The 15,754-nt window shown below is 38.0% G+C and overlaps 1 protein-coding gene across 2 annotated transcripts in view; it reads left to right on the forward strand.

Annotated features, from left to right (window-relative positions):
* ELL2 (elongation factor for RNA polymerase II 2) overlaps positions 1-15,754 on the forward strand; it is a 77,746-nt gene that overhangs the window by 51,785 nt on the left and 10,207 nt on the right. For both annotated transcript variants that reach the window (XM_033179068.1, XM_033179069.1), the window contains 5 exons: positions 3,777-4,036; positions 9,651-9,775; positions 9,954-10,041; positions 12,226-12,796; positions 15,390-15,453. In XM_033179068.1, coding sequence (XP_033034959.1) covers positions 3,777-4,036; positions 9,651-9,775; positions 9,954-10,041; positions 12,226-12,796; positions 15,390-15,453 — 1,108 coding nt within the window. The remainder of the gene's footprint in view (positions 1-3,776; positions 4,037-9,650; positions 9,776-9,953; positions 10,042-12,225; positions 12,797-15,389; positions 15,454-15,754) is intronic.

Genomic DNA, 15,754 nt, shown 5'->3' on the forward strand with positions numbered 1-15,754 from the left:
ACATTATCTTCCAGTAATATTTTTACTTGTAGTCATGACATTTATATCAGTGGTAAACTATGTTGTATTGTTATAATTCCTCTCCTTTGTTAAAAAAAAAAAAATCACTAATCACCACTGCTTCTAGTTCACCAATATTTTAAGTCTGCTCACTGACTTCTGCCTAAATTCTGGAAGTGTCTTAAATTATGAATTTTTATATGTACTAATACTTGTTTAGGTATACAAAATAACCAGTCTAATTTCTAGGATTCTGTTTCCAATTTTTCCAACTTCCAGCCCACCCTCCTTATTATTTTTTTCAATTTCTACCCTTTGTGAACAAACCTCCTTATTTTTGATGATAGACAAATCATTTAACATCTTACTTTTCTCAGTATTACAAAAAAAAAAAAAAAAAAGGTGGGTATTTGAACTAGACAAGATCTAAGGTCCTTTATAGTGCTAACATTTTGTGAATGTTTGGTATATATATTTTGGTAGTAAACTTTTTGAAAAAGTAGTCACAAATGCCAAGTAGTGGAGATTTCCCTTGCAATGGCTTATGTAGTTAACCATGACAGAGTCATGTCATTGTCATAAGCCTGCAGATGTTTTTAAAGCCTTGGGTCTGTGTTGCCAGGGCTTCTGGTCAGGTTCCACAGAATGGAAAAACAACTGCAGAAGGTGGCTGCAGTCCCTTCTGTCTTTGTGATGGACGTTTTAACACCTTCCTTAGAGCCATTAGACTGAGGGGTAAATACTTTTGCCATCTTTATTAAATGAAGAAGCTAGAATTGGACTCCTTGTTATGAAACAACAATTTAGTTGTAGTCCCAGATTACCCAACCCTGCCGGAGCCACTGCTACTGTTTATATAAAGAGCCCAGGGAATTGATTAGCATTTGGGTCTGGGAAGAGAATTAGGTTCTCCCATAGGTTTTATTAAAATGGCTTTTTCTGAGATAAATATAAAAAATAAATCCTTTCTTCTGCCCACTTTGAACCTGACATTTTCTTGCTTTACTTTTTCATTTTTCCTTTTAGCATCTCAATTCTGTAAGTACCTTTGTCACTGATGTTTTCTTCATCTGTAGCCTGTCTTTCCTTAAACCAGAGGATTCCTTCCTTGTTGAACAGGCACAGAAGAGATAGGGAGGTAGTTGACAAGTGATCTGTGAGTGTCATTCAGTGGTCCAGTGTGGCTGAGTTGTTATTTCAAGTATTTGAATGAAATATGAGGTACCCCTAACTAGCTGTCTAAAAGAAAAATGAGGTAAAGGACAAAGTGAGTGTTTTGGGGGCAGGGGATTCATGGGGAGGTAACAGTCTAGCAATGGGCCCCAAGTAAGACTCCAGTTCTGTCTTCTCTCGATCAGGCTCTTACTTTCTTGCCAAACATCATACTTACATCCCTTTTAAGGGCAAAGTTAGCCTCCCTCATTTGTTTTCTCCATACCTGCTTTGGGGAAGCATGGGCATAAACCCAGTAGACCTTGGAGACCTCCTGAGACAAGGGTCAGAGGTGAATCAGGTACAGAAGAGGTAGGGCACCTGAAAAAGTACTGTTACTTTTTTCTCTTTTTACTTTTATTTGCCTTGCCACTTGAATTCATCCTAAATGACCAGTCCTAGTGTGTGTAGCTTAGCTAACAAACAAAAAAATTCTCTGCCCATCCCCCTTCCCAGACAGAAAGAAGGGCTTCCCAGTTAGCTTGGTTTGGGGAAGAGTTAAACAAACTTCTTTTTTGCAAGACTTGTTAAGGGGGAGGGAGTGTGGAATTTATAGCATTTTCTAAACTTGTGACCTTGACTCTATTTTTAAAAAATAGTATTCCTTAAAATTTTAATAGGAAACAATATTTGTTAACCCTGTTGCAACTGGGAAATGCTGGATTACATGGTTTCGTCTTGCCACATTAGAAATTTCAGTGTGTATTCACACTCTGGCAGCCTGGCAATGTGGGGAAGTATGGCCTGCGTTGATTCCTGCTCCTCTGCTTACTTGCTCTCTTGCTGTCATTCATTTAGTCATCAAATACTGATTCAAGGTATGCTAGTGGACAAAGCAGCCACTGCCCTGCCCTCATAGAGCTTATAGCCTAACACAAAGCAACAGCAAACATTAGGTATTTGTTCATAAAACCTTTCCCACAAAGACTTACAGGCAGGAAAATTAGGTATTAATCAAATCACAGAACCTCCCAAATGCTAAGTGAGGACTTTACCCTTTGAGCATATCCCATTAAAAGCCTCAGTTTTCTCATCTGTGAAAGGGGACGATACCTGCCTTTTCAGGTTATTGTGAGACCTAATGAGATAATATGTATGCACCTCTTAGCACAGTGTCCCCCACATAATTGGTGCATAAGTATCCAGCTGACGTTGATCCAGCTGTCTCTAATTTAAGAAAAATACAGAAACCCCAATCTAAATCTATCTCTAAAACTCTAATTATAACTTAAGTTTTTCTTATCATTAGGTAATGTCCCCTTAATGCTGAGTTCCTTAGTAGTGTAATAGTTTGATATTTGCAATTGGTTTTGTACAGATAGTAAAGAAACATACCAGCCAATAGAGGTTTCAGGTTGAGAGCATTCATCTTTTTTCTCTTACTGGAGGTGGGAGGGAATGAAAACACACAGGCCTTCGGACCAGGCCTGGGGAGCCCAGCATGGACAGAATTACTACTCAGTAAAGCTCCTGCCCCAGTGAGCTGTTTTCACCCCAGATCACAGCTTATAGGAGCTGCTTTTACCCACCCATTATTTCTAGTTGTTAGTCTTGTTCCTAATTCAGTTGTCCACATTGTATGTCATTACAAATTCTTCCCCTTCTTTAACCAGAGTTGGGGCTTAGTGTGTCCTAAACAAGCTAAAAGATTCCACCTGTAAAATCATAAAATGAGAGTCTCACACAGTTTCGTGCTACTTTTTGTCCCTTCAGCAAGGAATGATTACTGGGATTGTCAGTGACCAGGCATGTCTGGATAGGTTCACACATACACCCAATACCCAGTTCACCTCAGCCCACACACATTCTAGAAGTAGCCACTTGCGAAGTGTCAGTGTTCAGTCTAAACAGCAAATGGGTTAACCACATGAATAGCACTGGCCCATGTGAGAATGGTGTGAAGGCCTCCTTTGTACCATTTTCCGTTTCTCTAACTCACATGTGTAGTCTCAGCACTGCAGAGGAGAGATTTGTTTGTGCCCTCTGAGATTGGTTGGTTGGTTGGTTAGTAGTGTTGTTTTATGAATCCTAAAACTTGTCATGGCCTGTAAAAAAAAAAATAGAATATCACTAGTGGATGCCTCATGACGTTGACCTCCCCGCCTCTTTGTGACTTCTGAACGTGTGAAATTACTAACATAATGCTCAGCCAAGAATGTGTTCTTAGAGAGCTCTGACAGGTATTTCTGACATTTCACCATGTTCATTGTATTCTAGTTTGCTTTTCAGAAATGGCATATATTTATTTAAGATAGAAGTTATCAAGTCTGTGGTTACAGTTTGTGTTACTAGTTATTATCTTTCTGTAGCGAAATCACCAAAATACATGTATAATACCTATTATTTCCAAGAAATGATTGTATTAAAATGATTTCTAATTCAAATTTTAGGCCATTTATTTAAAATGCTTTCTGTTTGCATGCCTTCTTAAAGATTGAAATAAAGTGGCCTTTATTATTATTTCCTCTAGAAATGAAGAGGTACCTAAATCAGAATTGTGGAAACTGAGATGCTCATATTGTAACCCACAAATGTGTAACAATGTCATTTCCACTGGACTTTAGGGAAACGAGTGCAAATTCGGAAAGCACCTCAAGCTGTTTCAGATACAGTTCCTGAGAGGAAAAGGTCAACCCCCATGAACCCTGCAAATACAATTCGAAAGACACACAGCAGCAGCAGCGTCTCTCAGAGGCCATACAGGGACAGGGTGATTCACTTACTGGCCCTGAAGGCCTACAAGAAACCCGAGCTCCTTGCTAGACTCCAGAAAGATGGTGTCAATCAAAAAGACAAGAACTCCCTGGGAGCAATTCTGCAACAGGTGAGGACAGCTGGAGAAAGGTCCTTCCTGCTTACCTTCTTGTTAAAATGTTCATTTAAAAAAAATTGTTGTCATTATTTTCATTATTATTGAGACAGAGAAATTTTAGGATTATTTTGATCAGTGGTATGTGAAATACAACTCGTGAATATTAAGTTAAATCATCTTATTTTAAGCATTTAATTAAAAACTAGTTGAAATGTGAGCATTGTCTTTATTTGGGACCAACAAATTTTGTTCTCAAATTCCATTAAAAAGAAAGTAAGAAGTGTTTGTTATCTGTTTTTAGTCTTGAATACACTAAAGTATTGCCTTAATTTGTATTGGTTATTGTCGGTGAAATTGTGCAATGTATTCTGTTGGCCTTTGATTGGTATGACAGAACATTTTTGCCTAGTAAATAGTGTAAAATGTATCTTGCCCCACATACTTGGTGCTGCCCTTATTACTCTCTCTTTTACTGCCACTGAGTGTACCAAGATCAGTCGCTTGTCTGCATAAAAGCATATGAAATTGTAATGTGTTAGCAGTGATCCCGTGCCTTATCACAAGCTTACACGTAAAAAAGTGGGCCATTGTTTTTTAAAGTCAGTGGTTTGTTAGACTGTAACCTCCTATATATTTTTTCTTCCTTCTATCCATCTGTCATAAATGTTGATCAGCATTCAGATCCACCATAAATGTTGGTCCATCTTTTTTATTTTTTCTAAAGAAATAACATTTCCAAAGAAGTTATTCTGAATTTCATCATTAAAAAACAAAAACAAAAACAAAAAAAAACCCTACAGGCTTTGATCTGTTATTCAAAGAGTAACACTTTCAAGTCTTTTTTTTAATCCATTATCTCTTACATTCACAACATAATACTAAATGTTATGAAAGGGTAAAACCATTGTCTCCAATTCAGGTTAACCAGTCCCAAGGTATCTCAATCAATCTTAAGGATCTTTATTAAGTCCTTTAGCACTTTTTGGAAACAATTTAAATCCATATGTCACATAGAAGTTTTACGAGCTCAAAAGAAAGGAGAGAATAAATGAGAATGAGGGTGTGTGTGTTCAGTTTGATATTTGGAGAAGCAGTGAGAGTCAGGTTACAAATCACAAAACATTTGGTAACTGCATCTTCCGAACGGTTGTGAATTACCTCGGTTTGATAATGGAGAGGGCAAAATGACTGCAGAGGCAGTTCACACATAGACTACTATTGATATATGGCAGTAGTTATGTCATTATATGTATACATATAGATATCTATATAGGTATATATGTGTGTGTGTGTGTATATATCTGAAAGTGTAGATATTTACCCCCAAGCAAGTGAGGCATGAGAGTTACTAGTGTTTATCATTTGATAGAATCTAGAGCATCATCTCATCCTGGTAACATATTAGAATACCCTTGGGTAGCTTTTAAAACATGCCAGTGCCTGAACTCCACCTGAGACCAACAAAAGCCAAGTATCTGAAGGTGGGGCCTAGGCACTCATATTGTATATGGTGCTAATGATTCTAATATATGAGCTGAAACCACTAGTCTAGTGAAAACACAGATAGAAAGGCTAACAACGTCTATCATTTTTTGAGCATATACTATGTGCCAGGCACAGTGCTAGGCATTTCACGTGCACGATCTAATTTAAACTCACAAGGAAGATATCAGGCATATTCAGAAGTTTGACATAAACGGATTATACCTAAATTCCCTTTCCTGAACATTGCTAGCAGCTAACAAGAAAAATAACATGACTTTGCTCTAATAAAACTGACCAAAAGTAGGCACCAGAGAAAAAGAATAAGAGCAGCAAGATATACAAATCATACCAAAATTGGTTATTCTGTCCCAAACAAACTAGTTGGGAAACAAGTTACCTAAAATAATCAGGCTTTGCCTGTGCCAGTAGAGATAATTTGCTTACTTGTTACTTACACAGTAGTTTGCAGAACCCTGTGGACATTATTAATTCATCAAAGTAATAGGTTTTTAAAATAAACTAAGATGTTGGCTCCCAGTAAAATTTGTACCTAAATTTAAAAGGGCTTAACATCCACCAGGAAATTTGTTTATTGCTGTTTATTATTAAATTGGTTATGTATTAATAAAACCTTTTTATCTTAGAATGACTTTTTATGAAAAAACTAAATTTTAACAATCAGAAACTAGATAAAGTTGAATAATGTTTCCAGCTTGACATTTGGATATTTGGCTCAAGCTCAACGTTCATTCATTCAATTCAATTTATTAAGTATCTACAGTGTACCAGACACTGTTTTAAATGCTGGAATCCCAAAGTGACCCCAATAGAAACCCTGTCCTCATGGAGCTTATTCATGAGACAATTTCAGGACCAGTTAGGAGTTGAAAGGAGCTGGGGAAGGGATCACCTACTTTAAGTGGAGAGATCAAGGAACCTTTTCTCAGATGGCCATATTTTAACTGAAATGCTGTGTGAAAGACAAAAAGATGAGTCAGCACTTGTAGGTGGGCTCAAGACAGAGAAGGCCAGAGCAGACGGAAGAGGGAGGCAGAGGTTAAATCCCAGAGAATCTTTTTAGGCCATGGTCAAGAAGCTTAGGTTTTATTTTGAGTAAGATAGGAACTCATTATAGTTTTAAACAAAGATATGACGTAATCTGATTTATAAGTTTAATAAGATCACTCAGACTTCCATGGCAAGAATGGCTTGGAGGGGCAGGAGTAGAGGAGAGAGACTACTTAAAGAGCCTAATATTTTGTGGTAAGACTTGCTAATGGTTGGGTGTAGGGAGACAATGAGGGGAAGAACGGAATCTATGATTATAGCTAGGTTTTTGGCTGAGCAACTGAATGGATATTGTGCCATTGACTGAGATGGAGAGGGATAGAAAAGAAGTAGGTTTAAGGGGGAAAAGAGGATCAGGAATTCTGTCTTACATAGACTCCATTTGGAAGATGTCTATCAGACATATCCAAGTGGAGATAGTTGTCAATAGATAGTTATATGTAAGAGTGTGGTTGTCAGAGGATAGTTGGGGCTAGAGTTATAAATTTAGGAATTAGCAGTATATATATCGGGTATTGAAAGTCTTCAAACTTAATGAAATCATCTTAGGAGGAAATGAAGAGAATGAGGAAAACAGAGCAGAAAACAGGCACTGAGCATTTCAGCATTTCAACATATAGAGGATTGAGAAACAGACTTAAAAAACAAAGATCCTAGGCCAGGCGCTGTGGCTCACCCCTGTAATCCCAGCACTTTAGGAGGCCGAGGTGGGCAGATCACGAAGTCGGGAATTTGAGACCAGCCTGGCCAACATGGTGAAATACATGATGAAACTCTGTCTCTACTAAAAATACAAAAATTAGCCGGGCATGGTGGTGGGCGCCTGTAATCCCAGCTACTCAGGAGGTTGAGGCAGGAGAATTGCCTGAACCCAGGAGGCAGAGGTTGCAGTGAGCTGAGATCATGCCACTGCACTCCAGCCTGGCTGACAGAGCAAGACTCTGTCTCAGGGGGAAAAGAAAAAAGGAGGGTTCTAAGAGAGGAGGAAACCAGGAGAATGTCTTACTACAAAAACCTAGAACACCGATTGCTGTGGGGTAGGGGTGTTAATGTGTGTAGAGATGAGGGTAAAAGAAAATGGAAGCATTGCCAGCGGGGCGTAGTGGCTCACACCTATAATCCCAGCACTTTAGGAGGCCAAGGGAGGATTGCTTGAGCCTAGGAGTTTGAGACCAGCCTATACAATATGGCGAAACCCCATCTCTACAAAAAATACAAAATACAAAAACTAGCCGGGCGTAGCGGTATCCACCTGTAGTCCCAGCTACTCAGGAGGCTAAGGTGGGATTATCACCTGAACCCAAGAAGTCAAGGCTGCAGTAAGCCATGTTTCTGCCACTAGACTCCAGCCTGGGTGACAGAGTGAGACCTTGTCTCAAAAAATAAAAAAGAGAAGAAAGAAAAAGAAAATTGATGGATTGTGTTTATTCCACCTCAAGAAATCTGATTGTATCCTATATTATTTGCAAATTTGAATTTTAGGATAAATCTGTTTTCTCCTTTATAGCAACATTAATGTTAGAATAGTATTCAGCTAAGCTGTGAGAAGCATAAACTATCATATTTGATAGTACTTTTAAAAGACACAGAAAGAATGATCTATTCCAGTAGGAAGTGATAAGCAGGAGTAATTTTCTCCTAGCCTTAAAAATTACTTTTGGTTTGACACATGAACCCATATGTTTGTGTAGTTAGTTAATGGCTTAGCCAACTAACACAACCGACACTCTAGGAATTGCAGTTAAGCGATGAGAAAAGATTACACTTTGGAATAAACTGGCTGACTAATAACAGTAATTTGGGGGTTCTCTAGGCATATGTTTTCATTTATTGGTTTGGGGAATTTCAAGGACTTTGAGTAAGTGGTTCTTCAGGAGAACTGGCAGATATAAGGAGCAACTGTGGTTGTCCAAAGACAGACAAGGTTATCAGAATTGATACTATTTATGAAGACAGTGTTTTGTTGATGATTGAAAGGAAAGTTTATAACCCAACATTTGGTCACTGTTTGGTTTCTACTTAATACAAGTGATCAAGGATTTTTATTGTGACTCAAAAGTAATAGACTCAATGCCCAGAAGTAAATAAGGATGTTGGTAATACAGTAGTCCTTATCCATGGTTTCGCTTTCTGGGGTTTCAGTTACCTATGGTCAACCATGATCCAAAAATATTAAAAGGAAAATTTCAGAAGTAAACATTTTCTTACTTTTAAGTTGCACACTGTTCTGAGAAATGTGATGAAACCTCACATTGTCCTGCTCTGTCCTGCCCAGAATGTGAGTCATCCCTTTGTTCAGCTTTACACTGTAGATGCTACCCACTCATTAGTCACTTAGTAGCCATCTTGGGCCATTATTAAGTACAGTAAGGGTTACCTGGACACATGCACTGCAATACTATGGCAGTAGATCTGATAACCCTCTGTAGGTCCCCCATTAGTCACTAGCCATCTCTGTTTTCAAATCAACTGTTGTAATATCACAGTGCTTGTGTTCAAGTAATCCTTATTTTACTTAGTAATGGCCCCAAAGCACAAGAGTAGTGTTGTCAGCATGTTGGCATAATTGCTCTATTTTATTAATAGTTATTGTTGTTAATCTCTTACTGTGCCTAATTTATAAATTAAACTACCAGGTATGTATGTATAAGAAAAAAACAGTATATATAGGGTTCATTACCATCGGAGTTCTAAGGCATCCACTGGAGGTGTTGGAATGTATCCTTTGAAGATAAGGAGATTACTGTATAATTGTTTTAGATTCCTTTGACAAAAATAATTGATTTTTTTAAAATCTTCACTTTTTTCCTAATATGGGCTTATTATTTGATTAGAAATATTAAAAATACAATGGCCATTCAGGGAAAAAAACATTAAGCTGTGTATATAAAGCTTTAATTCCCAAAATGAAATTAATGGCATTTATTGAGATCTGGCATGTAATACAAAACTAGCAGTCCCTTTGGGGCCAATTGATGTAATTATTTTCAGTGTAAACCCTAAAGATTGCCTGTTTTAGGTTAGGAGATGATAGTAAAAATACCTAATGCTCTGTTTTTATACCTCATACCAGGTAGCCAATCTGAATCCTAAGGACCTCTCATATACCTTAAAGGATTATGTTTTTAAAGAGCTTCAGAGAGACTGGCCTGGATACAATGAAATAGACAGACGGTCATTGGAGTCAGTGCTCTCTAGGTGAATTCTTTTCTTTCTTGCTTTTAAAAAAAATGTTTCTTTAAAAATTATGGAAATAAGTAATTATTTTAGTCATTGTTATTTTAGTGTTAAGGTGGGAAAGAGAAGCAAGGCAAGCTTTCCATCATGAACATTTTTAAATCATCTCCGTAACACGTAACATGTGTGTCCTTTACAGAAAACTAAATCCATCTCAGAATGCTGCAGGCACCAGCCGTTCAGAATCTCCCGTATGTTCTAGTAGAGACGCTGTATCTTCTCCTCAGGTATTTCATAAACTTACAGAATTATAGACCTAACACAGACATTAGGGGCCTCTCATCAGGTCTTCTGATGTATAAGTGAGGGAAATGAGACCCAGAGAAGCTGGACAGCTTGCCTGCCCAAAGCCAGCTGGTTATGGCTGAGCTTAGCCTAGAATTTAGGTCCTGGCTTCCAGCCCAGAACTCTCTCCACTACACAGCACTGCTTGTCCGAGTACTTAATGTCTACCTTGCTTTCCATTTTTAAAGTTTACATTTTGTTGTAAGATTATCTACTTTCCAATTTGGTCACTAACTAGAAGACTTACCCAGTCCCATACAATTATCAGATTATATGGAAAATTGAAGATATTTAATTTTGTCTGTCAACATGTTCCAGAAGAATGTTTTTGGGGGAAATTGGATTTACAATCAACAAATAAACAAAAATGATGGCATGTTTCCATGTTTTCTTTTCAACTGGATCCTTATTAGAGTACTCCCAATCAGATTCTTCGCCAGTTTAGAGTTTTCTCCAAGAAATTCAGCTCATCCTAGAAAAAGGTGAGAGGTCCTAGGCAGTACTACAGTGAAGCCTGCCTGCTTCTCAGCTGACTGGCCAGACTCAGAACTCTCTCAGTGTTCTGGGTGCTTTTAACAGACAGTGGGACAGACCTCCCCAACCCAGTACTGCTGACACAGTGTCCTCCCTCTCTCTCTCTGGACCCTACTCCCAAGAATTAGTGAGAAGCCCACAGATGTGTGGAGAACACTAAGCATGCCCTGGGCAAACGGCCGTTCGCATATCAAAAAATATTAGAAACTTATTTTGAGGAACAGAGGGAGAACAAAAAAGAAAAAGGAAAAAAAGCAGGTCTGTCCTTGCATATATACAACGTCTGTGGAAGTCTCACTTTTAATGCCAACTGTTATGAAACTGCGTCTACTCTGATCAGATTATATACTGGGTGCCAAATAAACGGTGTTAAATTGAAAACAAAATAAAGTAATGAGTTGATTAACCATTATTTTCTTTCAAGCCAGAATACAAGCCACAGCATTATATTTAAGCATAAATGTGAATTTATATTTTGTAGTTTTCAACTATCTAAATTTCCTTTTTAACTTAAATACTATTATTGTTGTTGACAGATTAGGCTACTATTACCTTGATTTTTTTAAAAAAATACTTCCACGTAATTTTAATGGACCAATTATTAAGACTTATCTTCCAATCTGGTAAAGAGATATGTAAGGGTTAAAAAAATTAAATACCGGCCGGGCGCGGTGGCTCAAGCCTGTAATCCCAGCACTTTGGGAGGCCGAGACGGGTGGATCATGAGGTCAGGAGATCGAGACCATCCTGGTCTACACGGTGAAACCCCGTCTCTACTAAAAAATACAAAAAACTAGCCGGGCGAGATGGCGGGCGCCTGTAGTCCCAGCTACTCGGGAGGCTGAGGCAGGAGAATGGCGTAAACCCGGGAGGCGGAGCTTGCAGTGAGCCGAGATCGCGCCACTGCACTCCAGCCTGGGCGACAGAGCTAGACTCCGTCTCAAAAAAAAAAAAAAAAAAAATTAAATACCATTTCAACAGTGATAATTAGAGAAACTCTTCTGAAAGTGCTGGCCATTCCCACTGTAAGACAGGTGGAATGATAAATGTCAGCCAAAATATTCTTAACTGGAGCATTTTAGCCCATTAAAGATTAAAATAAGTGCAGGCTATTGCCCTTTACCTAGCTGTGTTAGTTCTCACAGAGTCAAATGGTACAAATTGCTTTCTCCTCTCATTTAATATAACTAGGTCAACCATGGCCAGCAATGGAGGGTGACTGCCTCTGTTTAATACTCTCCTGAGTGGTATAATCCACATAAATCAGCGTAGTCTCTCTTGGAACTTAGGATAAGGCTGTATGATTAGAAAGAATTCAGTAAGCACTTCAAGAAATATTTGCCAGATTCTGGTTTTTGACATTAAACATGAAAGTTTGTTTCACATTTGGTTTTGTGTTGTTGTTGTTCTGGTTTAGTTTTTGTTTGTTTTTGTTTGTTTTTGTTTTTGCTTAAGCATGAAGAAAGGTTAACACAACCCTGATAATATTAATATTAAGTAAGGTTACTTAGTTGTTTAACCAGCCATGCATGTCTTGAATTTATTTAATTTTAGTGCAAACTGGCTCACTTTTTTCCTTTTCCCTCCCCTAGAAACGGCTTTTGGATTCAGAGTTTATTGATCCTTTAATGAATAAAAAAGCCCGAATATCTCACCTGACGAACAGAGTACCACCAACACTAAATGGTCATTTGAATCCCACCAGTGAAAAATCTGCTGCAGGCCTCCCACTGCCCCCTGCAGCTGCTGCCATCCCCACCCCTCCACCGCTGCCTTCAACCCACCTGCCCGTCTCACATCCTCCTCAGATTGTAAATTCTAACTCCAATTCCCCTAGCACTCCAGAAGGCCGGGGGACTCAAGACCTACCTGTTGACAGTTTTAGTCAAAACGATAGTATCTATGAGGACCAGCAAGACAAATATACCTCTAGGACTTCTCTGGAAACCTTACCCCCTGGTTCAGTTCTACTAAAGTGTCCAAAGCCTATGGAAGAAAACCATTCAATGTCTCACAAAAAGTCCAAAAAGAAGTCTAAAAAACACAAGGAAAAGGACCAAATAAAAAAGCACGACATTGAGACTATTGAGGAAAAGGAGGAAGATCTTAAGAGAGAAGAGGAAATTGCCAAGCTAAATAACTCCAGTCCAAATTCCAGTGGAGGTATTTTACCTTTGTAAAAGTACTGACTACATGTTAGATGAACCAGAAGTGCATGCTATCATGAGTTTGAAATTATACAGTTTATAATTAGTGATTTCTTTAGCAAATGACGTTTCATTTAATTATTAATCTTAGTGTTGTGCTTTTGAGCAGTTTTTTTTTTTTTTTTTTTCATTTTACAGCAGTTGTTTTCCATCTCTTTTTGGCCAAATATTAAATATGGTTTTTATATTAATAAGAATGGCATTTAAAAATGACTGGCATACTTGAGACTCCTTTTTGGAAGGTGGACCTTTAACATTCTTTTCCATATCTGTTATGATATTGCGCAGCCTCAACATGACCTATTATATGCCATTCTTGAACTGATTTAACCAGACACAGTTTGCAATAAGAATATTCATTTCCTTCTTTCTCAATGAAACAGGGTCACCCTTGCTTTAATTAACATTAGCACAGGGGAAATGTCAACTTTTTAATAAATCAGGCCAAGATGAAATTTCATTTGCAGATCCATAACATCATCTTTATTTAGAGTGAAAACACTTTGTCTTTTGCAAGGCCGTTCTGGTGTTCGCTTAATAGATCTTAAGGTTTAGGGGTTTTCCCCCCAATTTTGAGAGTTCTGTTTTAGTGAACTAACATCAATTGTTATTTGTAAAATTAACCATTTCAAGCTTTAGGAGCTTAAATGCTAAATATCTAGCGATCCAAAGAAACTTAAAGCTTTACCTCTAAATAAAGCTAATTCATAAAAAGCTTGCTTGCCTAAGATGTACCGAGTGTTAAAAACTGACAAAATTAGATTTTTCTTATTTAAAAAATATGTCCTCTAAAACTTAATGCCTTGCATGCCATCACACAGAAGATCCAAGTTCACCATTTGGCATTGCTGCCAGTTTTAAAACCAGAATAACTAAGGCAGAATTCCATAGGAAAATATGGCTTTGGAAAAATTACTTTAATGAATAGAGTTATAAGGAGTGTTGTCTTTCTTTCTTTTGCTCATGATTCTGAAAGTCTGTAATCCTTAGATTTAATTGATCATCTTTGCCATATGAGAGAAGCTCTATTTTCTTTTAGTGTTACTTCCAAAGAAGCCACTGTAGAATATGATATGATACGTGCTTTTCTTGATCTAGATTGGATACATTGCATGTCAAAGCATTTCTGTTTAAATATTTCAATCAATATAATACTATGTAATGGCACAAAAGGTAGGTGTAAGCTTTTTCCCTCAACACTCTTGTAGTTGAATTTGTCAGGTCAGGAAAAGAAATGAAGAAGTACAACTCTATGTTCAGAGTTCATAAGCCACTGGGTAAACTCCACTCTCCACACTTTCCACCCTCAGGTGGTGCTTCTGAGTCAAAGGCTAGAGACAGGAAAACTGGATTTCAGTATGTTGAGATCTACATCAGAGTTTCAAGTGTTCTCAGAGTTGGAGACCTGGAGAAGCACACTTAGTCTCTTTGAATTCTTTACTGAGGATATAGTAACTTTCAGAACCAGTTGGGATAATTACAAATTTAGGAAAGCTCCAGACCCACATCTCCTGCATTTTTTGGAATTTATCTGGTGTCTGTGGCAGAAGGGAAGCCAGGTGACCTGCACTTAGTGCCTTTCTCTTTAAGACTCAGGCTATTGTAAAAGCATGTTCTTTTACCCAAGCATGAATCAAATATATTTATAGGTGAGCAGCATGCACTCAGAGTCTATGTATTTGTATTTGTTTAGGGTACTTTGTCCTTTAAAATATTAAACCGAGAAATTATCTAACATTCACTTTTATGTTTTGCCAGTGGGCATGATTAGGGTTCGAGTTATCAGTTTAACCCTACTTTGAATGATAAAAAATTACCCTAATAAAGAATGATAAAAACTTACCCTAATAAAGAGAATATCCTCTGGACATGGTGCATTTAAGCAAATGGAATACTGAGGGATTTACATACTTTCACTGTGTAGCCATAATGTTTAGCACTTTTATTGTCCTTAAAAAAAAAAGTTTAGTGTTATGAGTGCTAGAGATTACAGGAATATAAATCGACATTCAATAATACCTTATTTTAAATTACTTTGAACCAATGGAAAAACTTTCTACCCAATTCCACTGTCTGCATACAAAAAAGGGAGGCAATAAAAATACAGTGACCAAAGCAGTCTGCTACCTGACTCTATTGTCTCATCCGCCTTGTTTGAATCCCATGAAAAGTAGATGTTGATGTAAAATTTGTATCTCCCATTATCTGGCTGCATCTGCCACCACAGTCTTTGAATTGCTGGGCAGATGCCACAACTGTTGTTGAAAGAATGGAAGATTGACCTTGGGTTAAGATGGAATTCCTTTATTGTGCAGACACTGCAGTAGCCAGGGTGCTTTAAATGCCTGGCGTCGGTTCTGCCGGCGCTGGTCATAGGGCCTCTATTGTTCGTGTTCAATTGTATTCCTTGCTCACTGTTGCTTATTGAGATGGAAGAATAGAATTTGAGGAAAAGTGTTCCAGATGTTTCTAATCTATTTTAGAATTACAGGCATTTGATAACCTTCCTGGTTGATGAATGCTCTGATTTTGTTTTTTTTTCTTTGTAGGAGTTAAAGAGGATTGCACTGCCTCCATGGAACCTTCAGCAATTGAACTCCCAGATTATTTGATGTAAGTTCATATGTCTGCCAATGGAGAGAGCGACTTAATTTTAGAAAGTTTGCAAGTTCTTTTCCCATAATTTGCAAATCAGAAAAGTAAGAAGTTCCAGAAATAGAGTCCTGGAGCCACCTCTGCAATTGAAAGGCTGCCATTTAGCCTGCCCGTCCCAAATCTACCCTTGTCTGCATGAGCAGGTTGTGCCTCCCTCTGCTCTGAGCTGTGTTCCTTGGCCTTTAACTATAAAGAAGCCTGTCCTTTGTTCTGGGGCCTGGCTAAGCATTTGATTATGAAAGATTTTAGGGATCTGACT

This window comes from Trachypithecus francoisi, unplaced genomic scaffold (genome assembly GCF_009764315.1).
Source record: "Trachypithecus francoisi isolate TF-2019V2 unplaced genomic scaffold, Tfra_2.0 Lachesis_group2, whole genome shotgun sequence".
NCBI lineage: Eukaryota > Metazoa > Chordata > Mammalia > Primates > Cercopithecidae > Trachypithecus > Trachypithecus francoisi.